Source organism: Otolemur garnettii, unplaced genomic scaffold (assembly GCF_000181295.1).
Source record: "Otolemur garnettii isolate 467f Iridium unplaced genomic scaffold, OtoGar3 scaffold00087, whole genome shotgun sequence".
Taxonomy (NCBI): domain Eukaryota; kingdom Metazoa; phylum Chordata; class Mammalia; order Primates; family Galagidae; genus Otolemur; species Otolemur garnettii.
Genome location: NW_003852482.1, coordinates 364614 through 391979, shown reverse-complemented (window position 1 = coordinate 391979; position 27366 = coordinate 364614). Strand labels below are relative to the sequence as shown.

The window sequence follows — 27366 nt, the reverse complement described above, 5'->3', positions numbered from 1 at the left end:
GCCAGCTCAGGTGTATGTAGCTGATGCCTTAGCCACTTGAGCCACAGGCGCCAAGCCACAGAATGCATTTTGAATGAAATTATGCCATTTCCAAGAGCCAAAACATTAGATATCTAATAAGTAATATATGAATTTTTTTTTTTTTTTGAGACAGAGTCTCACTTTGTTACCTCAGAGTACCATGGTGTCATAGCTCACAGCAACTTCAAACTCTTGGGTTGAAGTGATCCTCTGCCTCAGTTTTTCATTTTTAGTAAAGATTATAGGCGTGAGCCACTGCTCCTAGCCATGAATGCATTATTATTTAAAAAACTGTCTCAGGAAATACAGATAAGACTGGGTGCGGTGGTTCACGACCATAATGCCAGCACTTTGGGAGGCTGAGGCAAGAGGATCACTTGAGCCCAGGAGTTTCAGGCTTCAGGCTGCAGTGAGCTGTGATGATGCCACAGCACTCCAGCCTGGATAGCAAAGCCAGACCCTGTCTCTAACTCACATACATAGGAACTGCAGATACAGTAGAAGTTTTCTCAGACTACTTTCTGAATGCTGGGTCTCCTTTGAAGGAGACTGCTGTGTTGTCTGCAGGCACAGGTAAGCCCCACCTGGAGTCCTGCAGCACACAGTGAATTCTGTAACTGAATTGTTTTTGACTCCTCCCAGTGGGGTCTATGTGGAGAAGTTGAGTGGGCTGCCTGCAGATGAGCCCAGGCTGACAGCTTTGTTTCTTTTCAGCAGGCTGTTCCGGCAAAGGGGGAGCCCAAGCAGGACTGCTGTGTGAGAGCTGAGCTGTTGAGAGCAGGTAAGAGTGTTCTCTTGAGGACAAGGGCAGTGGCTCCTCTACTGCCTGGAAGACCTGCGGCCGCCATCTTCTTATCACCTGTCCTGGGCTGCTGGCTTCCTTTGCTTTGCCCAGACTTACTGGTAGTTTCTAACTTCTCATGTCCCTAAGTGGATTCACCTCACAGGCACACACAGAAGACCTGCTAGAGACGGAAAACACTTAGAAGAATGAAAAGCAGAACCCTACCTATCCTTATCTTAAAATACACCCAGAAAATTAAAAGTGAGTGGTCTCATGAGTGTTTATAGTATTGTTACTGATATCGTTGACAACTGGAAACCACACAGGTGTCCTCACCTGGCAGCAAACTAGTTTGACAGGCTGTTGCACAGCCCATGGTAGGGCGTGGTCAGCAACACCAAGAGACAGACCAATGGATTGGTGTAGCAGCGTGGATGATACTTAGTATGTGTGAGAAGTGAAGGAAGCTGGACCCAGAAGGTCATGCACTGATGACCCCATTTGTGTGACAGAAGCTAGAAGAACACAGCAGTGGCTGCTGGGAGGTGGAGAGACGAATGTCCAGGGGTCTCTGGAGGGCAGCCCGTGGTGAGGAGCTCATCTGTAAGGAGTGGTGGACATGCAACTCTTGAGTTTGCTAGAGGTACCCATGGTGCTGTGCAGCCCAGAGGGCATGACACACGTATCCTCATTGTTACTTAGTCATCTTGAAGGGGGAACTGGCCAGGTAACTTTGGACAGCAGTGTCCTGACTGGACCCCATAAGGCTGGTGGTTGCGGGAGCAGCTCAGACACTGGCCCTGCAGGAGGTCCTGGCTGGAGCCTGCCCTCTGTCAGATGGCCAGGCCTGGTCCCTCATGGACTGAGGCTGTGTGGCTCCTGCCTGTGTCCTGCCCTTACTCTGGACAGCCTCTAGGTGCCCAGCCTAGCACAGGCCACCTGCTGCCAATGGCATGGCCCCCTGCAGTGTGGCCATCTCTGTTCCCCTCTGCTGCCATCCTGGCCCATCCTGCAGAGCAGCCCCTATGCACTGTTTTGTCCCAGCCTGCTTCACACCACTCAAGGGCTCTTGAGACCTGGCTGGGTATTTTCTTTCTGTTCTTTGCCCCTTCTTGTTGCTGCCCCTCTCTGCCCTTGAAATGTTCTTTTCTGCTGGCTCCAGTAGCCAGCTTTCTCCTCTTACCTCCCAGGTCACCAGTCCTGAGGCCTTTGCTGACAGAACTTACTGTGTGCATGTTGTGTTGTCCTTTCATCTCTTACACGCTGCCTCAAGCCAGTGCCTTGATTAATTTTTTTCTAAAGAGATGGGGTCTCACTCTGTTACCCTGGCTGGGGTGCAGTAACACCATCACATGTCACTGTAGCCTTAAACTCCTTAGCCTCCTGAGTAGCTGGGACTACAGGTGCATATCACCATGCCCAACTAATTTTTCCGTTTCTGTAGAGGTAGGGTCTCACTACGTAGTCTGTGCTGGTTTTCAACTCTTGGGCTCAGGCAATCTTCCTACCTTGGCTTCTCAAAGCTGTGTGGTGACAGGAGTGAGCTGCCACGCCCTGTCCCAATTCATCCTTTTGAGGAATGCCACACTCTCTGTACAGTGGATACACCATGTTGGGTTCCCACCAGCAGTTAACTGGAGCTCCAGATTCTCCACATCCTTGCCATCACTTGTTAACTGTCTTTTGTTTTTATTACAGCCATCCCAGTGGGTGTGAAGTAGTATCTCACTGTGGTTTTGATTTGCACTTCCCTGATAGCTGGTTATGTTGAGCATTACTTCATGTGCTTTCTTGAAAAATGTCTGTTCAGGCCCTGTGATTTTAAATTGGATGGATTTTTTATTGTTGAGTTGTCAGAGTTACTGATATAAGTCGCTTAATCAGATAAATGATTTACAAATATTTCCCCAGTTTGGGGTTTGTCTTTCCACTTTTTAGATGGTGTCCTTTGAAGTACAAATGTTTTTAATTGCTTTACTTTTATTTTTGTAGAGATAGAGTCTCACTTTGTCACCCTTGGTAGAGTGCTGTGGTGTTACAGCTCATAGCAACCTCCAGCTCTTGGGCTTAGGCAGTTTCTCTTGCCTCAGCCTCCCGAGTAGCTGGGACTACAGGTGCCCACCACAACGTCTGGCTATTTTTTGTTGCAGTTTGGCCAGGGCTGGGCTGGGTCTGAACCCACCACCCTCAGTATATGGGGCTGACACCCTCCTCACTGAGCCATAGGTGCCACCCCTAAATGTGTTTAATTTTAATAAAGTCTAGTTCATCAGTGTTTTTCCCTTTGCTTTTGCTTTTGCAGTAGAAATTAAGAAACTGTTGGTTAATAGCAGATCACACAGGTTTATATTTAGGTCTTTGATTTATTTTGAGTTAATTTATGTAGGTGATCTGAGCTAGGAGTCTAACTTTCTTTTTGCAAATTGATTTCCAGTTATCCCAGCATCATTTTTGAAAAGATCATCTTCCCCATTGAATTGCTCTTGCACTTTTGTTGGAAATCAGTTGACTGTAATGTGAAGGCTTATTCTTAGACTTCCCTTTCCTTTTTGCATTCTAGCCAGAGTCTCTATTGCCTGTGCTAGAGTCCCACAGTGTCAGCCTAGTTCACAGCAACCTCAAGCTTCTATGTTCAAGCGATCCTCCTGCCTCAGCCTCCTCAGTAGCTGGGACTGCAGGCGCCCACCATGATGTCCAGCTAATTTTTTTCTATTCTTAGTAGAACAGGGATCTCAATCTTGCTGAGGTTGGTTTCAAACTCCTGAGCTCAAGAGATCCTCCTGCCTCAGCTTCTCAGAGTGTTGGCATTACAGGTGGGAGTCATGGTTCCTGGCCTGTTCTTGGACTTTAGGTTCTATTTCACTGATGATGCCTTTCCTTATGCCAGTGCTGTGCTTTTTAAATTACTGTTGCTTTGTACCAGCTTTGATATTGGGAAAGTTAGACCGCTAACTTTCTTTTTAATAGATTGTTTTAGTTATTCTGAGTCCCTTGAGTTTTCATATGAATTTAGAATTACCTTGTCAATTTTTTGCAAATAAGCCAGCTGGAATTTTGATGTGGACCAGGTTAAATCTGTAGATCAGTTTGGGAATACAGATGCTCCTTAACTTATGATGGCATTACATCTTAATAAACCCATCAAAATCGAAAATATAATAAGTTGGAAATAGAACACTTCTATTAGCCCACGATGGGACAGAATCATCTCACACAAAGCCTACTGTATATTATAGTGTTGAGGATCTCATAATTTATTGAATACTGAAAGTGAAAATCAGAATGGTTGTATATGTACTTGCTGTACAGTTTCTACTAAATGCATATCACTTTACCTCCATCATAGAGTTGAAAAATTATAGGTCAAACCATTTTTTTTTTTTTTTTTGAGACAGAGCCTCAAGCTGTCTCCCTGGGTAGAGTGCCATGGCATCACAGCTCACAGCAACCTCCAACTCCTGGGCTCAAGCGAGTCTCCTGCCTCAGCCTCCCAAGTAGCTGGGACCACAGGCACTCGCCACAACCCTGGCTTTTGGTTGCAGCCATCATTGTTGTTTGGTGGGCCCGGGCTGGATTCGAACCTGCCACCTTAGGTGTATGTGGCTGGTGCCTTAGCCACTTGAGCCACAGGTGCCAAGCCAGGTCAAACCATTTTTAAGTCAGAGCTATTTTGTATTTTTTGTATTGCCATCTTGATAATATGAAGTATTCCAGTCCATGAATATGAGATGTTTCTACTAATTTAGCACTTAGATAATTTTTCTCAATAATATTTTGTGATTTTCATTGTGCAGGTCTTATATTATTTTTGTCAAATGTATCCCTAAGAGTTTCATTTTTGATGCTATTTTATTTTTTTTGAGACAGTCTCACTATGTTGCCCTGGGTAGAGTGCCATTGTATCACAGCTCACAGCAACCTCAAACTGTTGAGCTTAAGCCATTCTCTTGTCTCAGCGTCCCAAATAGCTGGGACTACAGGCGCCTGCCACAATGCCAGGCTGTTTTTTGTTGTAGTTGTCATTGTTGTTTAGCAAGCCCTGGCCGGCTACAAACCCGCCAGCTTAGGTGCATGTGATTAGCGCCTTACCCACTGAGCTACGGCCACCAAGCCTTCTTTAGGAATTTCTAAAAACAAGATCATGTCATCTATAAAATTGTTTTGTTTCTTTCTAATCTGCATACCTTTTATTTCTGTTTCTTCATTGCCTTGCTTAGAACTCCCAGTACAAGATTGAATAAAATTGGCAGTAATGGACATCCTTATCTTTTTTCTGACCTTAGGGAGAAAACTTCCAGTCTTTTATTTAGTATGATAGCTGCAGGTTTTTTGTAGATGCCCTCTGTCAGGTTTAGGGAAGTTCTTTTTTTTTTGAGACAGAAGCTGTCTCAAAAGCTGTCCCCCTGGGTAGAGTGCCATGGCATCACAATTCACAGCAACCTCCAACTCCTGGGCTCAAGCGAGTCTCCTGCCTCTGCCTCCCAAGTAGCTGGGACCACAGGTGCCCGCGACAACGCCTGGCTATTTTTTTTGGTTGCAGCCGTCATTGTTGTTTGCCAGGCCTGGGCTGGATTTGAATCCGCCACCTTAGGTGTATGTGGCTGGTGCCTTAGCCACTTGAGCCATAGGCGCCGAGCCTAGGGAAGTTCTTAATTTGCTAAGTGTGTTTTGTCATGGAAGGAGTATTGTTTTTTTTTTTTCTGTCTATTGAGGTGCTTATGTGGTTTTTGTTCTTTATTCTGCTCCGTTGATACTCAGTATATTACATTAATTGATTCTTTTTTTTTTTTTTTTGGAGACAGAGCCTCAAGCTGTCCCCCTGGGTAGAGTACCATGGCATCACAGCTCACAGCAACCTCCAACTCCTGGGCTCAAGCGAGTCTCCTGCCTCAGTCTCCCAAGTAGCTGGGACCACAGGCGCCTGCCCCAACGCCTGGCTATTTTTTGGTTGCAGCCATCATTGTTTGGCAGGCCGGGCTGGATTCGAACCCACCACCTTAGGTTTATGTGGCTGGCACCTTAGCCACTTGAGCCACAGGTGCTGAGCCCATTAATTGATTCTTTAATCTAGTGAACCAGCCTTACATCCCTGGGTAAATCCTTTTTGTTTATGGTGTTTAATCTCTCTTTCCTTTTGGGGGAAGGGGGCTGGATTTAGTTTGCTATATTTTTGTTGAGGATTTTTGTATCTATGTTCATAGGAGATATTTATTTCTCTAGTTTTCTTTGTCTATTTCTCTATAGATATCTTTGTCTGTTGTTTTGTGTCAGGGTAGTGCTGGCCTCATAGAGTATATTGGGGAGAGTTCTCTTCTATATCTGTAGGAGTTTATGAAAATTGATATTAATTATTCTTTTGATTTCTTTTATTTTTTATTATTTATTTATTTATTTATTTTGAGACAGTCTCACTAGATGCCCTCGGTAGAGTGCCATGGCATCACGGCTCACAGCAATCTCAAACTTTTGGACCCAAGTCATTCTCTTGCCTCAGCCTCCTAAGTAGCTGGGACTACAGGCTCCCGCCACAACGCCCAGCTATTTTTCTTTTTTTTAAGACAGAGTCTCACTATGCTGCCCTGGGTAGAGTGCTGTGATGTCACAGCTCACAGCAACCTCAAACTCTTGGGCTCAAGGGTTTCTCTTGCCTCAGGCTCTCATGTAGCTGGGACTGCAGGAATATACCACCATGCCTGGATACTTTTTTCTATTTTTTATAGAGATGGGGGTCTTGCTTTGTTGCCCAGGTGAGTTTCAAACTCCTGGGCTCAAGTGATCCTTCTGCTTCAGCCTTCTATAGCTCTGGGATTATAGGCATGAATCTCTATGCCTGGCCCATTTTAGGTATATGCACATTTATGATTATTAATATCTTTGTGATAAGTTGACCTTTTTATTACTATGAATGTTTTCCTTCACCCCTGGTAATAGCCTTTGAAATCTACTTAGTTTAATAGGTATATAGCCCTTACAGCTTTCTCTTGCGGGCCTGCATGGTATATTTTAACCTATTTACATATAAATGGGTTTCTGTGTGGCATAATTTCCCAACCAACCAAAGAAGTTTAATTAATATTATTTGCTGTGTTTTTCTGTTAGCAATTACTTTTCTCAGGTTCTGTGTTAAGGATGTTACACTAGGTGGTGTGGAATTTCTTTTCTTTTTTTTGAGACAGGACCCTCAAGCTGTCCCCCTGGGTAGAGTGCTGTGGCATTTCAGCTCACAGCAACCTCCAAGTCCTGGGCTCAAGCGAGTCTCCTGCCTCCGCCTCCCAAGTAGCTGGGACCACAGGCGCCCACCACAATGCCCGGCTATTTTTTGTTTGCAGCCGTCGTTGTTGTTTGGTGGGCCCAGGCTGGATTCGAACCCGCCACCTTGGGTGTACGTGGCTGGCGCCTTAGCCACTTGAGCCACAGGCACTGAGCCGGTGGTGTGGAATTTCAGGGTGTGACGCCATCAGCCCTGTGCACCCACAGTTGTACCTGCAGAGTCAGCCGGCTGTGGGTCAGAACCTGAGGGTATAGCCAAGTGTCCATCTCTTGCTTTCTGGCTTGGTTAGTTTTTAAACAGAAATTTGTAGTCATTTTCATCTTTTTCTCCACAAGTAATGTTTTTCTTCTATGACTGCTGTAAGATTTCATCTCTATCACTGATTTTCAACAAGTTGATTGTGTTGTACATTGGTTTGGCTTGTGTTTACCTTGCCTGGAGTTGAGTAAGGTTCATAGATCACTGATTTTATAGTTTTCAACATATTTGTAAACATTTGGCCAAAAAAATTTTCAAATACCTTTTCCTGGGCAGCGCCCATAGTTCAGTGGGAAGGGCACCGGCCACATGTACCAAAGGTGGTAGGTTTGAACCTGGCCTGGGGCAGCTAAAACAACAATGACAGTGGCAACAACAACAAAAAATGCTGGGCACTGTGGTGGGTGCCTGTATTTCCAGCTACTTTGGAGGCTGAGGCAAGAGAATTGCTTGAGCCCAAGAGTTTGAGGTTGCCGTGAGCTGTGACACCACAACACTCTACTGAGGGCGACATAGTGTGATACTCTGTCTTAAAAAAAAAAATGGCTCAGCGCCTGTAGCACAGTGGTTTTGGTGCTAGCCACATGCACCAAGGGTGGTGGCTTCGAACCTGGCCTGGGCCAGCTAAAACAACTGCAACAAAAAAATAGCCAGGTGTTGTGGTGGGCGCCTGTAGTCCCAGCTATTTGGGAGGCTGAGGCAAGAGAATTGCTTAAGCCTAAGAGTTTGAGGTTGCTGTGAGCTGTGACGCATGGCATTCTAGCTAGGACAACATAGTGAGACTCTGTCTCAAAAAAAAAAAAAAAAAAAGCACAAATCCCTTTTCCTTTCTCCTTCCCAGTTTGGTCACTCAGGTGTGTGTCAGTCAGACTGCATCAGAGTGCCCAGCGTTGCTCTAGTTCCACCTGCTCTAGCCACGAGACCCCTTTGGCTTTGTCTGGCATCAGTTCTGAGGATGTGTCTTCAAGTTCTCTGGTCCTCGGTGGGGGACCTGCTGGCAGTCTCATGGCATGATAGTTTCATTTCAGATGCTTTTTGTCAGTTGCATTTGGACAGATGGATATAGGACGGGTCTCTGCATTTGTATCTTGTATTTCTCCCATTGTGTTTTCCTTTAAATGTGGCAGAGTGCTATAGTTCCTATGTGCTGGTTCCATTATCTTTTCTCTCTGAGGGCTTTACTAACTGACTTTTCTCTTTGTTGTGGGTTTTCCTGCCTTTTTGCATATGTAGTAATTTTCGGTTGGATGATAGATACTTTTAATAATATTGTTGGTTGATTGAATAAGAGACTTTTCTAAGGTACATGATCCATTAACTTTCAGATAAATTGGTCTCTTTTTGGCCTGTTTGTAAGCATTTTTAGCCTAAAATACAGTGGCCTTCAGTTCAGGAGATGCTTTGTTGTTGTTGCATGAGAAATTTTACTCAGGTCACAGAATTTAGTCCTGCTCCTAGATATTAGCCCCTGGGGTCTCCACTGAATGCCCAGCGTAAGAACTGAAATTCTTCTTTTCAACTTGTCAGACTTCTACTCATATATCAGACTCACTATTCAGTCTTTTGACTCATGAACAAGGTGTATTTCTCCATTTATTTAGTTTTTAAAAAATTTTGCTTAGCTACATATTTTTCCCAGTGTGTATGTAGGTTTCGTACCTCTAGTTATTTCATATTTTCTTCTGCTTTTACAAATGATGTGTTTAACATTTATTTGCCAGTTCATTGCTGGTATATGTAGACTGGATTAATTAATTAAACTTTTTTTAAAGATAATTTTAGATTCCTGTGAATTTTAAGAAATAATTCAGAGAGATCTCATGTATCTGTCACTGTTTCCACCAGCAGTAACAGCTCCCAGAACCCTGGTGCGACCTCACAAAGTGTCTATGCTGCTCTGTCTCCCAGTTTCACTCAGACTGCCCTGATTTACACCAGTATCCCGACCTCTGTGATTTTGCTGCAGTGTGGGCTGCTGTGCCTACATCACTGCAGGGACACACAGATCCTTCCTCTTGCTCTCGCAACTGCACCACCTCTCACCCTTCATTTTCCTCCTCTTATTTCTTATTTCCATTAATCAACTCTTCATTTCATAGTTTTGGTTTCATATAACTAGGCAATCTGTTTGGATTAGTTTTTTTTTTTTTCCAACTTGGCGTAATTCCCTGGGGATTCATTCAGATTGTCTCACCTGTCATTGGTTTTTTCCTTTTTGTTCCTGAGTAATGTTCCATGGTATGAACATACCATGTTTTGTTTAACTGCATACTCCCAGGAGGGCATCAAGGTTTTTTGTTTCTTATCCATTATAATGTAAGCTGTTGTGAACATGTGTATTGTGTATACACAGTTTTATTTGGATGTAAATTTTCATGTCTTTGGGATAAATGCCTAGGAATGCAATTGTAATTATATTTTAAGTATATGTTTAGTTTTATAAGAAACTGCCAAAATTTTTTCCAAAACAACTCTGGCATTCGTATTCCCCACCGACAGTCACTAGATTCCAGCTTCTCCATATGCTGTTATTGTCCATTTGAAAATCACAGTCATCATGATGGGCATTAAGCAGAGCCGCATTGCGGACTAGATTTGCTGCTGTCCAGTTTTGGGAATTCTTTTTTTTTTTGAAACACAGTGTTACTTTGTCACCCTTGGTAGAGTGCCTTGGTGCTTTAGCTCACAGCAACCTCAAACTTTTGGGTTCAACTGATCCCCTTGCCTCAGCCTCCCGAGTAGATGGAACGACAGGTGCCCGCCACAATGCCTGGCTATTTTTAGAGGCTGGTCTGGCTTTTGCTCAGGCTGGTCTTGAATTCATGAGCTCAGGCAGTCCACCTACCTCAACCTCCCAGAGTGCTGGTATTATAAGTGTGAGCCACCATGCCTGGCAGTTTTGGGAATTCTTTACATATCCTAGATATCAGTGCTTTGTCAGATATGCCACTGAGGACGTGTATTTCTCCTAGTCTTTTCATTCTCTTCACATGGGCTTTTGCATAGCAAAAGTTTTAATTTTGATAAAATCCAGTTTATCAGTTTTTCTTTTTATGGATTGTACTTGTGGTGTCAAGACTAAGACTGACTAACCTTTGATCCCAAAGTTTTGTTGTTATTATTATTATTTTTTGAGATGGAGTTTCCCTCTATTACCTAGGCTGGAGTGCAGTGGTGTGATCACAGCTCACAGCAGTCGCCAACTCCTGGGCTCAAGTGATCCTTCTGCCTCAGCCTCCTAAGTACCTGGTACTACAGATGCCCCTTACCATGCTGGCTAATTTTTTATTTTTTGCATAGATGAGGTTTCCCTATGTTGCCCAGGCTGGTCTCGAACTCCTGTCTCAGCCTCCCAAAGTGCTGAGATTACAGTTGTAAGCCACTGTATCTGCCCTAATTGGTTTATTTCAATGTCATATTATCTTTTTTTTTTATTAATAGATACTTGTTGATTTAATAGATATACAATGGATTACAAAGATTTACAAGGCATATTCTTTAAGAAACTTTTGATGTGGCTCAGCCCCTGTGGCTGAAATGGCTAAGGCGCCAGCCACATACACCTAAGGTGGCGGGTTCGAATCCAGCCCAGGCCCGCCAAACAACAATGATGGCTGCAACCAAAAAATAACCAGGCATTGTGGCAGGTGCCTGTGGTCCCAGCTACTTGGGAGGCTGAGGCAGGAGACTCGCTTGAGCCCAGGAGTTGGAAGTTGCTGTGAGCAGTGAAGCCATAGCACTCTACCCAGGGGGACAGCTTGAGGATCTGTCTCAAAAAAAAAAAAAAAAGAAACTTTTGATGTAACAGTGGGATAAGATAAATGTTAGGTCCCGGACCTAAATTTGAATTTTAGAGAAAGAAAAACATTGGAGACATCTTGTAAGAAGTTGTCAGCCACATTTTACCAGCCATGTTTTACAGACATGTCCTTTGGTAGAAAACAGGTGGAAAGCAGTCTCAATCCAGGGAGGCTCTCAATGCCTTAAACAAAGTAGACCTTTAATGGGATAGAGCAGATAGCCTGGTATGAAACCATCATGCCAATTGATCTTTGACAAAGTAGACAACAATATATAGTGGGGAAAAGAAGCCCTATTCCATAAATGGTGCTGAAAAAATTAGATAGCCACAGGCAGAAGACTGAAGCAGGATCCAGATTTCTCACTACTAATTAAAATTAACTTAAGATGGATAAAAACCATAAATTTTAGGCATGAAACCATGAAAATTCTAGAATAAAATGTTGGAAAAACTCTTCAAGATAGCATCCTAGGCAGAAAATTTACAAAGAAGATCCCAATGACAAGCACAGCAAAAACAAAGCTAAATAAGTGATACTTGATTAAATTAAATGACTTCTGCACAGATAAGGAAATATTTAACACAGTAAATAGCCTATAGAATGAGAGAAAATATATTTGCAAGCAAAACATCTGATAAAGAGCTAACATCCAGAATGTATAAAAAAAATAAATCAGCCTGTGGGGGGAAACATTAAAAAGTGGGGAAAAGACATGACTAGAAGCTTTTCAAAAGAATGTAGACAAATGGCCAATAGAAATGAAAAAATGCTGAATGTCACTGATCATCAGGGAAACGCAAATTAAAACCAGAATGAGATACTCCCTTACCACTGTTAGAATGGGGCAAACACCAGATGCTGGCTTGGATGCATAGAGAAAGAAATGCTTATGCACTGTTGGTGGGTCTACAAATTAGTAAACCCTCAATGGAAAACCATATGAAGAATAGTCAAAGAACTATTTTTATTAAGAGATACTTGTTGATTTAATAGATATACAATGGATTACAAAGATTTACCCTATTTGATCCAGCAGTCCTACTACTGGGTATTTACCCAAAGAAAAAGAATCATTATATCCAGAAGACATCTACACTAAAATGTTTATTGCAGCGCAATTCATAATTGCAAAGATGTGCCCATTGATTCATTAATACATTAACAAAATATGGTATACGTATGCTATGGAATATGAAGCCATGAAGAAGATTGACTTAATCCCTTTTGCCATTTATCACCATATGTAGATGTTTTTGTAGGATAAGATAGACATAAAGGAAATAAATACGCATTAGATCTCTTTTTAGGGTGCTGGTGCAATTGAATTTCTAGATTCATTTTTTTCTAGTAAGTAAAAAGGGCAAATAGGAACTAGAAAACCAGGCCTGATGCTAATGCATTTTTCTTACCCAGGTTAAGAAAACATCCCACTTACATTAGTTCTTAAATATTACTGAAATGGGAATAGATAAAAAGGGAGACTTTAGGGCCAACAATCAGAAAATACTACTTTGCTAGATGTCTCAATTTTTAATTTTAATTTCTAACTTTTTTTATTATTTCAAAATATTACAGGGGTACAAATGTTTTTGTTTACATGGATCGCTGTTGTAGTTCTTGATTCATGGTTATAAGTATGCTCATCACCCAAATAGTCTTCAGTGCACCTGTTAAATAGGTTTCACCTATTCCTTTTTCCCCAACCTCAGCTTAGATTTCACTGAGTTTTATTTCCCACTGTGCACATTGGTTAGTATTTAAAAGTGAATACATGTGGTGTTTGCTTTTTCATTCTTGAGATATTTCACACAGGATAATGTCATATTATGTTTTAAAATATATTTTGGATTTGATATTTTGTTTAAAATGTTTGCATTTATGTTCATTTGGGATATCAGTTTGTATTTTTTTGTCATTCTTGCAGTGTCTTTCTTTGCCTCATTTTGGTATCAGGTATGAACTCAAGAATAGGGTTTATTTTGTTCACTTTCTTGAAAAAACTTTTGATTTCATTGATTTCTTGTACTTTTTTATTTCATCAGTTCTCTTGTATATATTTTTTCCTTTTGTTTGTTTTGGGTTTAATTTAATTTACTCTTTTTAAAAAAAAAACTTTTGAGGTTTTAGGCTGCTGGAGTATCTTTCCTGACTCTGGTGCTTAGGCAAGGAAATGCTACATATTTCCTTATCTTTTTTCTTTTTTATTTCAATAGTTTTAGAAGTATAAGTGGTTTTGGTTACATGAATGAATTGGGTTCATGGGTTCTAGCGTAACTGCTGCCTGAGGGATGTGCATGGGTCACATTTCCCTTTAAGGGTTGCTTCAGGAACACCCTACATTCCGTTAGATTGCATTTTTATTTTCTTATAGTTCAGAATGTGTTCTAATTTCTCTTTAGATTTTTTTTTCTTTATCCTATGGTTTGTTTGGAAGTGTATTGTTTAATTTTCATACAGTTGGGGATTTTATCAGATCTGATTTTTAGTTTCATCCCATTGAGCTAAGAAGACATACTTTATCAGACTTCGGTCACTTTAGATTTACTGAGACTTGTTTCACATTTTTGCATCCACATGGGCATGTGTTTCTGTGCGGGGGCAGAAGTGGGAGGGGCGCCTGCTGTGCTGGTGACTGGGGTACTTGGTGGGCACATATCCTGGCAGGTGGGACTCAGCCCTTCTCTGCCTTGCTGGTTTTCTCCTGGTCCGGTCAGTCAAGTTGAGGAGGGATATTGAGACCTGTGACTGTAATTGTAGAGTTTTCTGTTTCCTCTAGCAATTGCATTGGTGTTTGACACTAGTACTTTGAAGCTCTTTTATTATATATTCTTTGTTCTGCAATCTTCTCTGATATTAAAGTAGTTACTTCAACTTGTAAAAAAAATTTGTTTTTTGTTTGTATTCTCTGAAAAGCCATATATGTAGAGTGGTCCCCATTGCTAAAGTAGCCAAGAAACCCAAAGACAAGGAAAACAACTCAGTTTGACAGTGCAGTTTATTGGGGACTTATAGTGGGAGCCTGTCTAAATGGCAGCCGACAGATGCATATACGCACCGCTTCTCCCAGAGCAGGGCTCTGCACCTTGGGTTGGGATGGTCTGCTTGGCAGGGATAGTTGTAGCGACCCCCAGACAGGCAGAAGTGCGCGTATGCCAGAGGCTGTGATTTGTGCAATAATGTAGCTTTCCTCTGAGGCAGAATTTATAGTGAGTATGTATTCTTACACTTGGGACAGACAGTAAATGGGGGATCAGGAGGCTTCAGCTGGGGTTAGCCGGAGTCTCTGTGCGGATCAGCATCCTGACTGTGCAGTGTGGTGTCTTGTCCCTTTTCTGTCTCTTCAGTTGTATTTCTCAGTCTATTTAACATGACTTTATTGTATTGCTGCTGCATCACATTGACTGTCTCTGCTGTCATTTAGAGTTTTAGGCCATATACATGCTTATTAGGGTTATTTATTCCCTTTTTAGTAAGTTTCCTTTTCAGAAATTGTTTGTATCATCTTCCCGTTCTTCAGGTAGGGTTCGTACTTCCTCTTGTTGATTTAAGCCTTTTCTTATGTCTAGATATTAACCCTGGTCAGTTTTTTTTTTTTTTTGTCTTTTTTGAGACATAGTCTCAAGCTGTTGCCCTGGGTAGAGTGCTGTGGCATCACAGCTCACAGCAACCTCCAACTCTTGGGCTTAAGTGATTGTCTTGCCTCAGCCTCCCAAGTAGCTGGGATTATGGGCTCCCGCTACAATGCCTGGCTGTTTTTTGGTTATAGTTATCATTGTTGTTTGGCGGACCTGGGCTGGATCAAACCTGCCAGCTCTGGTGTATGTGTCTGGCGCCATAGAAGCTGAGCTACAGATGCCGAGCCCCTGCTCAGTTTTTAGAAATTGCAGTTCTATCACTCTTTATTGTGACCTGTCTATTTAAATACCTCATAGAACATAAATCTATAATTTTAATGCAATTAGGTCTTTATTTTTTGTTTTACAATTTATGCTTTTGATGTTTTATAAACTTTCCCTGTTTATAGGATCTGGTTTTCAGACCATCTGGGATGTTATTTCCCAAAGTTGAGTGTGCCGGTGACTCACCACAGGCTTTCATAAGACCCTGCCTGTGGGCTCCAGCTTTTGGTTCATGAGGGCAGGCGTTGTTCTTCTGCTGGCTTTGTTGGCCACTCTAGTGAGCAGGCATCTGGCACCCCTGTGATAATGGTGTTTGGTTGGGCCCCATTGAAATTTTTCTCTGATGAGTCTGTTTTCTCTTCTCCACAATTTTTATTTTTTTTTTTTGAGACAGGAGCCTCAAGCTGTCCCCCTGGGTAGAGTGCCATGGCATCACAGCTCACAGCAATCTCCAACTCCTGGGCCCAAGCGAGTCTTCTGCCTCCGCCTCCTGAGTAGCTGGGACCACAGGCACCTGCCACAACGCCCGACCATTTTTTGGTTGCAGCCGTCACCCCTATCCGATGGGCCAGGCTGGACTTGAACCCCCCACCCCCGGTGTACGCGGCTGGTGTCCTAGCCACCCAAGCCGCAGACGCCGAGCCAATTTTTATTCTTTTAATGATTTACTTTGTTACTTATGAAAATTTTTTCTTCAAATCTAAAATAAACTTTTTCTTCTTAACAGATTAAGGTCATGGAGAGTTCTTCAATATACTAAGTGAAATTTTGATTAGACTATCATTGAATTTATAGATTTAATTTGAGAGGACCTGATAGCTTTGTAAAGTTGTCATCCCATTTAAGAGCAGGAAATTCTATTTAAAATTTGTTTTTGGCACAGGCTTTGACTAATCTTGGCTAATTTTTAATATCCTTTGTAGTTTTTCCTGTGTTTGTGAATGATACCTTATTTTTTTATCATACATTTTCTACTTAATGTGTGGAGAAATGCCCTTGATTTTGTAACTTGATGGTGAATTTGGCAGTCTTAGCACACTTGGGGTTCTGTCTCCAGCTGATGATGACATGAGGTGTGATTGGCCGTCAGTCCCTTCCTCTCGGGCACTGCGCTGCATTCTCTCTTTGCATTTAGGTTCCCCAGCACCTCCTTTATGTCACACAAGTGGTATTGGCGAGCTTCCTCATTTAGTTCTTACCTTGTGTGCAGTTAATTTGGTATTTGTGAATAAGTTTACATTTGCTGCAGTGTTTGGTACATAGCTTTCTGTAAGTTAAAGAGACAGCTACCTGTTTTGTTTTGCTAAGTTTTTTTTTTTTTTTTTGAGACAGTCTCACTTTGTCCCCCTCAGTAGAGTGCCGTGATGTCACAGCTCGCAGCTACTTCCAATTCTTGGGCTTAGGCGATTCTCTTGCCTCAGTCTCCTAAATAGCTGTGACTACAGGCACCTGCCACGATGCCTGGCTATTTTTTGTTGCAGTTTGGCTGGGGCCAGGTTCAAAACTGCCACCCTCAGTATAGGGGGCCAGCGCCCTACTCACTGAGTCACAGGTGCCGCCCATGTTTTGCTAAGATTTTTACAGAATTATTAATGGCTGTTTGCTTATCCCAGCATACTGTGCACCATATCTTGTTTGCTTGCTCAAGGTATGGCAGTGACCTCACAGGACTACCTTCTGGGAGTGGAAGGACAGTTGGGGTGATGAGTAGCAAAGTGTTGGGGGTCAACAGGACACAATGCTGGGGAAATCAAGAGACTATATGCCAACTTAAGCTATAAAGTCTGGGTTGCTTAAAAAGGCTGCTCTGTCTCTCACACCAATTGGAATATTGAGGCAATGCAGCAGCCCTCTGACTTGTCAGAAACCTTTTTTTTTGATCTCTAACACAAAGCACACATGCAAAATGCAAAGGTGCCAAAATAGGATTAAAAGAATCTCAAGCCCTGGCTGGGCATGGTGGTTCACTGTGGGAGGCTGAGGTGGGTAGATTGCTAGAACTCACAGGTTTGAGACCAGCTTGAGCCAGAGTGAGACTCCGTCTCTAAAAAATAGCCGGGTGTTCTGGTGGGTGCCTGTTGTCCCAGCTCCTTGGGAGACTGAGGCAAGAGAATCGCTTGAGCCCAAGACTTTGAGGTTGCTGTGAGCAGTGATGCCATGGCACTGTCCTGAGGGTGAGAAAGTGAGAACTGTGTCTCAAGAAGAAAAGAATCCCAAGACTCCAGAAAGATTGGATAAAAGACTGCGTAATTGGGAACATAGGGTAGTGAGTTGTCAACAACACTGATAACATACTTAGAAAGGTAAAGGGGAAAACAAGTTACATCTCTACAGGGCAGACAGAACAGCTTTCTTAATCTAGCTACAGATCAGGAGTTCAAAGAGCTCAGTCCTGCCCACCTGCTGATTGTCTGTGCTGGGATGGTTTAGGTGACTTCACCCGGTCTGGGTACCTCTGTTTTCCTTTCATCTTCGGTGGTCTTGATCAAGACCCCCCCGGGCTGGCCCGCCTGCGCACTTTACCCTGGATAGAGTTGCTCCCTGTCTGCCTTCCACAGTGAAGTCTGCTTGTGTGAGCTGATAAGCTCTGGGAAAAGCAGAGTGGGCAAGGGGCGTGCTGAATGGGTGTCTCACGCTCCATTGAAGCTCTTTTTGTCTCCAGTAGTGCATTTCTGAACGCAGTAGCGCCTTCTCTGCTTCATCCTATCAATGAAGTTAATCCTATCAATGAAGTTATGTCAATCTTCTGAGATAAAATGTGTTTCTTATTCGTGACAGTCCTAGGTAAGATCTGCTAATGTCTGTAGAGAATGGCGAGCAGGCCAAGGGTGTGCCGAAGTGTGGCCCCTTTTCTGACCCGCTGTTTAGAGTTGTTCAGAAGTAGCTTCTTCTAAAGCCTTGTTTTCTATCTCCAAATAATGCTATAGTTTGTTCCTATAGTGGTTAACTCATCAAACTTAACCAAGTTGTTTTCAAAGTTAATGTTAAAGAAAAATTTTATGTTTGAACTTAAATGTTAGTTTAGATTGAAATGATTTTCTGTAGGAACTTCATATAAGCCAGTCAAAGAAGTTGTCTTGGGGGTGGAGGAGAAGTGGTTGCATAGCCAGTGATGCTCTCTCTTCTCTGTTCACAGAGACGTCTATGGCTGCTGACGAAGGCGCAGCAGAGAAGCAGGCAGGAGAGGCCCACATGGCAGCCGATGGAGAGACCAACGGGGCTTGTGAAAAGAACGAGGCCAGCAGTCATCTGAATGCAGCAAAACACACTCAGGAGAGCACAAAAGTCAGCCCACAGGAAGGAACCAATAAACTAACACGGATAGCGGAAAATGGGGTTTCAGAAAGAGACACAGAAGTAGGGAAGCAAAACCATGTCACAGCCGACGACTTCATGCAGACTTCTGTTGTCAGCAGCAATGGGTACTTCTTAAGTAAGTCGGGCCTGCAGGGGCAGCCCTTGAGGACTACCAGCACCCTGGCCTCTTCGCTTCCTGGCCATGCTGCGAAAACCCTCCCTGGAGGGGCTAGTAAAGGCAGGACTCCAAGCGCTTTTTCTCAGACAGCCGGTGCAACATCCCCTGTGCTCGGGGAAGGGAGTGTGGACGTGGAGGACAGGAAGCCCCCAGCCCCTGGCGCTGACGTCAAAGTCCACAGGGCACGCAAGACTATGCCGAAGTCCATCATGGGCCTGGTAATTCTGTGTCTCCTCTTGCCGTTTTCTTTCTTCTCTTTTGTTTTAATGTTGGTGAGTAGACATCTGTGCATTGAAGAGAAAGGCCAGGAAATGGCAGTGGTCATCCAGCATGGCCCACTTTGGCCCCCTTTGGCCAGGAGGCTAACGCCCATGAGGGCATGACAAAGCCCAGTGACACATTCCTGCTTTCTTTTTGGGCTGAACTCTTATGGTAAGGGTCCTGTTGCCCTCTGTGTAAAGATGTGTCAGATAATTCCAAGGAAACCATGTCCTCTTCTACTGTGGGTTGAGGGATTTTGTTCCAGCTAAAGACCCTCTGCACGCCCAGCCCTGTCTCACTGAGGAGTGGTGAGGGCAAGGACGTGGCGAATCCCGCTCTTTGCCCCGTGTTGCAGACACAGACTCCCTGAGAGCAGAGTGGCTGTGTCCTGAGTGCCAGCACCTGTCTCTCCTCGTCCCCTTGTCTTTTGTGGTATGCCCATGATGGGTTTTTCCAGGTTGTGTGCAGCCCTGTTATTTTGTTCTCCCAGTTTGTGGTTACTTTGGATATGAGTTTTAGGTTTGTGGTCATAATTCCTTGGAATTTCTTGTATCTGACATTACTGGCGAGTGTCCTGAAGCCACATTCTTAATTACAGGACTTTTGCCACCACAGTCAAAGTGCAGAGCCCCTGTGGTCACCTTGGCTGTCTAGAGAGTTGTCTACATTTCTGTGTTTTCATTATTTCAGGTGTTTTAAAAATTGTGTTATTTTTTATTTTGGTTTTAGAGGTAGGGTCTCTCTTGGTTGCCCAGGTTGGAGTGCATTGGTCTCGATTACAGCTCACTGTAATGTTTAACTCTGGAGCCCACATGAGCCTCCTGTCTCAGCCCTCTGAGTTGTTGGAACTACCAGCTCCACTACCCACCTGCTGATTTTGTTTAGGGGTGGGGGGTGGTGACGGGTCTTGCTATGTTGCCCAGGTTGGTCTCAAACTCCTGGCCTCAAGTAGTCCTCTTGCCTCAGCCTCCCAAAGTGCTAGAATTACAGGAGTGAGCCATTGCACTTGGCCTGTTTACATGTTATGTAAGTGGAATTATGGAACATACAACCTGAGAGTGGCTCTTTTCACTTAGCACAAGTTTCTTCAGAGCTGTCTGGTTGGGTCAGTCCTTTTTTCTGGGAGTGCTGGTCCCTGGCATTCCGTGGTATGGTGGGCTGTGCTTCAGCAGCTCCCCCATGCAACAAGGACACTGGTGTTTTCAGGATTTGACTGTTACATTAAAGCTGCCTTGAACATTTATATACACATTTCTGTTTCAATGTAAGTTTTCTCTCTCTGGGCTAAGTATACAGGTGCATAATTACTGGGTTGTGTAGTAACTAGACGTATTAGTTTTATAAGAAGCTGTTCAACTGTATTCCAGAGTGCTGCAACATTTTGTAATCTACATGATGCTGCCACTGTTGCTCTGCAGGCATCCTCCAGGGGGGTGTGGCTTCACGGGGACCTCTCTCTCAACTGCTGCCATAGCACCTCTCTCCAGACACTTACCTGCCACCTGGGTCATCAGTGCTGAGGTGCCTTTCATGCCTTTTGCCATTTTTGTTAGCTTTGGGAGCTTTGGGCCTGAGTCCTTCATCAGACACACGGTTTGGAAATACTTCTCTGGTCTGAAGTGCATCCTTTCCTTTTTTTTTTTTTTTTTTTTTGAGACAGAGTCTCTTTATGTCACCTTTGGTAGAGTGCCATGGCATCACAGCTCACAGCAACCTCAAACTCTTGGGCTTAAGAGATTTTCTTGCCTCAGTCTCCCAAGTAGCTGGGACTACAGGTGCCTACCACAATGTCCAGCCTTTTTTTTTTTTGCAGTTGTCGTTGTTTAGCTGGCCTGGGCTGGCTTTGAACTGGCAGCCTGGGTGTATGTGGCCAGTGCTGTACCCACTGAGCTTTGGGCACCACCCTGAAGTTGGTCCTTTCTCTCAAAGGGTCTTGCAAAGAGCAATGTTTTCCATTTTGATGAAGTCCAATTCATCAGTTGCTGGGCTTTAGCGTTCAGGTGTTTCCCTGACTGAGCTTTGTGCTCTGGAGGTACCAGTGGCAGTTCCTCCATCCACTGTGCTTCCAGGCTACTCCTACAGGGTACTGGCAGGGGTCTGGGTGCTGGAGCGAAGTGCCCCTGGGAGACCAAGGTCTCCTCTCCACTCCTGTCTCTGATCTGTTAGTTGACAGTCTTCAACCAGGTTCAGCAGTTCATAATCTTATTGTTTCCATTTAGGAAAATAACCTTGGAAAACAAAGAATAGGGGCTCAGAGCCCATAGCTCAAGTGGTTAGGGCGCTGGCCACATAACATCTAGGCTGGTGGGTGTAAACAACAATGTTAAACAACAATAACAGCAACAACAACAACAAAACAGCCGGGCCTTGTGGTGGGCACCTGTAGTCCCAGCTACTTGGGAGGCTGAGGCAAGAGAATCTCTTAAGCCCAGGAGTTTGAAGTTGCTATGAGCTGTGACGCCACGGCACTCTACCCAGGGCAACATAGTGAGACTCTGTCTCAAAAAAAAAAAAACACTGGAAAATAAAGAATAGGTTTTGTATCTGAGGAAGAATTAGCCTTAGGTTTTATTTTTGCCCCTCATTTGTTTGTGCTTAAATCACATTGTGTATTTGTCTACAAGCACCGGTTGAGGTGGGCAGTGGTCTGCCTGGCCGTTTGGGGACAGCACTCGAGGATACTGTCAGTGTTCTGGCAGTGATTGCTGTAGAGTCACACCTGGTACATTTGAGAAAGCCTTTTTAAAAACTTCACAAAATAGATGTGTTAGATTCTAGCAATACTCAATGTGCACTGGGTGGGTTGAGGCCTGAGGAAGAGAAACCACGTCTGGCTGCGGCTGGGAGGGTGATGGGTGAGTTGGGTGGGTCTTCACCAGAAGTGTCAGGCAGAGAGCAGAGTGAGAGAGACAGTGCAAATGACACAGAGAGGAGACTTGGACTTGGGGACAGAGAGCACAAGCTTGCTCGTTGGCCTCTGGGACACACCTCATCTCCATCCAAACCAGGTGGCACCCTGCTTGCTCCCCTGTGTGTGTCCCTCTCTCATTGGGCGCTGCCTTCTTTGCTTACCCATCTCCTCATAGGTACAGGAGTATCTCCTGAATCTTTCAAAGCTGTCTCTGCCAGGAACCAATGGTCACCTGTTTTACAGGTGTTCATGACCTTGGTGGTTTCTCCCTGGTCTTGACGCCAGGACATTTGGGGAGGCTGTGTGTGTGTGTGTGTGTGTGTGTGTGTTAGTTTAAAAGATCCATAACATAAAAGTTACTCTTTTAACCATTTTTAAGTATATAGCAGCTCAGTGGTATTAAGTACATTCATATATTTGTGCAACTATCACCAAGGTCCTCTCCAGACTGAAACTCTGTCCCCATGGAACACTGTGACACTCCTCCCTCCTCCAGTTCCTGGCACCTTCCACTTTATTTTCTGTTTTGATGGATTTGATTATTACAGGGACCTCTTGTAAGTGGAACCCTACAGGATGTGTCCCTTTGTGACCGACTTTGCTAAGCACAGCTGTCCTCAAGGATCATCCCAGTTGCAGTGTTTTTCAGAGATCCTTTCTTTCTTTTCTCCCTCTTTCCTTCCTTTCTTTTTCTTTTCTTTTTTTTTTTTTTTTTTTGAGACAGAGTCTCATATGTTGCCCTCGGTAGAATGCGGTGGTGTCACATCTCCAAGCATCCCAAACTCTTGGGCTTAGGTGATTCTCTTGTCTCAGCCTCCCAGGTAGCTGGGACTGTAGGCGCCCACCACATCGCCCAGCTATTTTTTGTTGCAGTTTAGCTAGGGCTGGGTTCAAACCCACCACCCTTGGTATATGGGGCTGGCGCCCTACTCACTGAGCCATAGGCGCTGGCCTAGTCATGAGTTAATTTTTATATGTGGTTTTAGAAAAAGGTCTATCTTCATTTTTCCACATGTGGAATTGTTGTACCTACTGTGTGCATGATAAAATTTGGTTAAACGGAACTGGATTTGAGCTCACACTATTGTGAGGCTATAGGTGACTTTAGGGAAGCAGCGTGTGGAGGCCTGGTTACGTTTGGGCAGGAGGGACTGATGCCATTCCCCTCACACAGGCTAAGATCAAAGGCAGACTCAGAAGGCCAGTAAGACTGTGAGCAGAAGACCCTTTGAAAAATATTATTATCACTTGTGGATCATATGCCACTTGGGGGATGTTGCAGCTTGTAGCCCGTAAACTTTGAAAGGACTTTGTAAGAGGTTTTAATGCTGACCATTTGGGGTATTTTTTAGCAGAGTAAATCAGGAGCTGGCAAACAACTTCTGCAGAGAAATAGATGGAGAAGGAAATATTTCAGGTTTTGCTACACACTTTTCCTTCCTCCTCATTCTCCTCCCTCCTCATCTTCTTCCCTCTCCTGTTTTCTCTTCCTCTTTCTTTCCTTACACCATACACACTGTTCTTAGCTTATGCTGCGGTTTACGGATACCAACCTACATCACCTGGAGTAACTAGCACACCTGTTGTTCTAGACGCTTCTGTGATGTTTCAGTTTGCAGACTTTCTCTCTTTCCTGTAGTATCTCACGCTTTTATTGTAGGGAAGTAATGGGGAAAAGAACTATTATAGGGTACACGTTATTTCAGGGACCATGTGCTGTGCACTGTTACAGTTATTGTCTCTGTTTTGAAGCATGCAGCCAGCAAGGATCTCAGAGAAGCTCGAGAAGCTCGGGAATCTCGGGACCATAAGGAACCAAAAGAGGAGATCAACAAAAGCATTTCTGACTTTGGACGACAGCCGCTTTTACCGCCTTTCCCACCCCTTCACCAGTCTCTACCTCAGAACCAATGCTACGTGGCCACCACAAAATCACAGACAGGTAAAAGGAGGCTCGGGGCAACCTTTGCTGTTGGGTATGTGTTTTGCACCTGTCCCTTGCCAGGCAAGCCCAAGTTTGGCCATAAGTGCCTGTGCTGCTCTGGATAAGTGTATGCTGGCATCTGTGCCCCCTGAAGAGGCTCCCTGATCTCTGCTCCAAAACCTTGTTTTCAGTCTCAAGGCAAAGATTGTTTTCTTTGGTGAAATTGTACCAATTTGATCAATTTGGGTAGAAGACTCTGGATTTGAAAACTCTCCCAGTTTATAAGTTAAATACTGTTAGAAACATGGCATGTTGGAGAAACCCTTGGCTTAGGTGAGGAAAGCTGTTGTCTTTTCTCCTCACTCAGCTGGGCTGGTTTCTTTTTGTGGTCATTTGGGGAGTGGATGAACAGGTGATTCCCCATGAGGATGCATTTGTGGGAATAGGACTGGTGGGCATGTGTGCCTCAGAGTGAGGGGCTGCAGGCTCCCTGGCTCCCCCGTGTTAGCCATTGGGTGTGTTTGACACCATCGTGGAGAGATAAGGCAGCTCCTCCTAGCATGGACGAGTTGGGCTGGGATTTGGAGTCTTCTTTGGAGGGGTGCTGGGGCATGGCCTTGACCTGGAAGACTTCCCTTCAGGCGATTGTCACCTGGCCACAGGTGCATGTCTTTTTCTGGACATTTGAAATATTTTCTGTTTTAGAGATAGGAGCTTACTCTGTGGCCTAGGCTAGAGTGCAGTGGCACTGCTCACAGCAACCTTGAACTCCTGAGCTCAGGCAATCCTCCTGCCTTGGCCTCCTGAGTAGTAGACTACAGGCTTACAGCACCTCACCCAGCTAATTTATTATTTTGTTTAATTTTATGTAGAGATGGGAATCTTACTATGCTCTCCAGAATGGCCTCAAACTCTTAGCTTCAAGTGTTCCTTCCACCTCAGCCTTACCAAGTGCTGGGATTGCCATTGTGTGCCACTGTAGGCAGCCTTAAAATACTTTTTTATTTTAACATAATTTCAGATTTCCAGCAAAGTCACAAAAAATTCTACAAAGAAGTCTCATGTGCCCTTTAATCATTTTACTATGTGGCACAATTACTATTCCCCTCCCATTGTACACATGCAACTCTTTTTTACTGAGATGTGATTTCAAGTTGTAAATTGCAGACATCGTACCCTTTATTTCTCAATGCTTTAGTGCTATTTACTAAAAATAGCTGTAATGTCCCTAAAAATAAAGACATTCTCTTAGGTAACTACAGTACAGTTATCAAAGTCAGGAAATTAGCTTTGGTGCAGAACTGTTATCTAAATTTGGTACCTTGTTTAGTTTTTGCCAATTGCCCTATTAATGTCCATTATAACCAAAGAAAAGCAAATTCTTGTTCTGGTTCTTAGAATCCCCTAGCTGATGTGTGTTAGCCTCCTTCAGTCTGAAATGTTCTCAGCCTTCCTTGTCTTTCTTGACCTTGCATTTTGAGGAGCACAAGCCAGGTGGTTTGTAGAATGTGCCAGATGTGGGTTTGCCCAGTGTTTTCCAGGACTGAGGTCAGAGAGGGGCAGTACAGGTAGCTGTCAGGTGTTTCCTCGGAGGTGCATGTTGATGGCCTTTTGTCCTGTTAAGGAGAGGGGAAGTTTGCAGGTCTCCGTTGTGAAGTTCCCGTCCCCCAGATTGTAGTCAGTATATGTCTGCAGGGTGGGGGGCTACTGGGATTTGGCAACTCTGCAAGTGCTTCTAGTGAGATTCTGCTGGGACCTCTGCATCCGCTGTGACACGCACCCAGCACAAGGCTCAAGGTGGTTTTCTGACTCCATCGTTTCTTCTGTTGATTCTTTTAGTCTGCTGCATGAAAGTGTTTGACCTTCCTGTTCGTCCCCCTAACCATCTGTCTGTCTATTTGAATTTCTGGGCTATAATTTGTTACTGTCATTACTTACTTTGTTTCTTAAAGTGTCCTAACTTTGTCCAGTTGGAGCCCCTTCAGGCTGGTTCCTGAGTCCTCAGATGTGACCCATCACCTCCTGAAGACTCTCTGGCTCGACTGGTCCCAGCTTGTCTTGTCCTCTTCCTTCCCAGTTGTGGAAGCAGCTGTTACCCAGGGAGGCCTAATTCTTTGGCTTGGAAGGCAGAGAACAAGATTAGCCATTTCCCTTCCTCCCCCAAGGCAGAGTTTTGGACTCTTTGCCTCAATATTACTTGTTTCAAACAGTTAGACTTGGCATTGTGCAAAGCTATGGTAAGGAATGTCAAAAGTCAATCATTCTGTTATAGTGCTGAGATTTTTTTCCCCCTATTTTTCCTATTTTAGCTTTATTATTTCATCATCTTTTAGTAAGAGCTTTAAAAAATGATGTACCAGTGCATTTAGCAGCCCCAGTTTGTCTTTCCCTGGCCCCTCCTCCCCTCCCTTTCCTGTTCCTCCACTGGAGGTGGGTGGTCAGTTAGCAGATCCATCTAGGGTGGCCTTAAAGTGACCTCCAGCTGTGGAGTGCCAGCTTACTCCCTTAGCCCCACCTCCCAGAGAGGGTGAAGAAGCCACACTTTCTGTGCCTGACTGCTCCCTAGGCAGGAGCCTGCAGGGAAGGCACGTAGCCATGCTGGCTCAGTTGTTGGTGCTGCTAGAAGCTCAGGAGTATGGCCAGGAGTGTCCTGGCGAGGGAGGGGTCCTGTGAAGTCTGCTCACTGCCATAGCAGCCGGTGGACTCTGCCCCATCTTATTTTGTCAAACTTCGCTCTGTCACCTGCCACTGCGGGGGTTGCTTCTCTGTGGGAAGGAGGATACTGGCACCTCAGAGTTACCTCAGAAGAATTGGAATTTCTTTTTTTTTTTTTTTGAGACAGAGTCTCACTTTGTTGCCCTTGGTACAGTGCTGTGTCGTCACAGCTCACAGCAACCTCAAACTCTTAGGCTTAAGCAATTTTCTTGCCTCAGCCTTCCAAGTAGCTGGGACTACAGGCGCCTGCCACAATGCCCAGCTATTTTTTTGTTGTAGTTGTCATTGTTGTTTAGCAGGCCTAGGCTAGGTTTGAACCTGCCAGGCCAAGTATATGTGGCGGGTGCTCTAGCTGCTGAGCTATAGGCACCAAGCTGAGTTGTAGTTTCTTGTTACCCCTTTTGATTAATTTTATTTTATTTTTGTATCTAATTTTTTTTTTTTTTTTTTTTTGTGACAGGGTCTTACTTTGTCATCCTTGATAGAGTGCCATGGCATCTTAGCTCACAGCAACCTCAAAGTCTTGGGCTCAGTGATCCTCTTGCCTCAGCCTCCCAAGTAGCTGGAACTACAGGCACACACCAAAATGCCCAGCTGTTTATAGAGATGAGGTTTCACTCTGGCTCAGGCTGGTCTGGAACCCGTGAGTTCAGGCACTCCAACTGCCTCAGCCTCCCAGAAAGCTAGGGTTAACAGGTGTAAGCCACTAGGCCCGGCCCTTTTTAATTAATTTTAAAAATTACTGCAGTGATGATCTCTGAAGGTCTATTCTTTTTCCTCCTGCTGCACTGGTAAATTGATCCTGGCTGGCAGGATAAGCAGGTCCATGTGTCACTGAGGTGTGGTGGTGAAGTCACATAGCTGCCGCATAGCTCTGTGCCTGTGGCTTTTTCCCAGGGTAGCGGAAATTACTGGTTTAGAGCTGAAGTAGCTGTGATTCTGTAGGGCCTCTGTTGCACCCCCCCCTTTCAGGGTCTGAGAGGGAAGCCTGTGCTGGAACTGTTTGAGAACATGGTGCCCCAGGCATGGGGGTGACTGAACTGG

General features: G+C 44.2%; 1 protein-coding gene across 4 annotated transcripts in view; it reads left to right on the top strand.

Moving 5' to 3' along the window:
- The window catches only part of EHMT1 (euchromatic histone lysine methyltransferase 1), a 173052-nt gene that overhangs the window by 44421 nt on the left and 101265 nt on the right, over window positions 1-27366 (top strand). For 3 of the 4 annotated variants that reach the window (XM_012808299.2, XM_023516087.1, XM_023516085.1), the window contains exons 2-4: window positions 736-802; window positions 18173-18729; window positions 23436-23625. In XM_012808299.2, coding sequence (XP_012663753.1) covers window positions 18181-18729; window positions 23436-23625 — 739 coding nt within the window. In that variant the 5' untranslated portion in view covers window positions 736-802; window positions 18173-18180. The remainder of the gene's footprint in view (window positions 1-735; window positions 803-18172; window positions 18730-23435; window positions 23626-27366) is intronic. The other variant, XM_023516086.1, reaches the window with a different exon arrangement.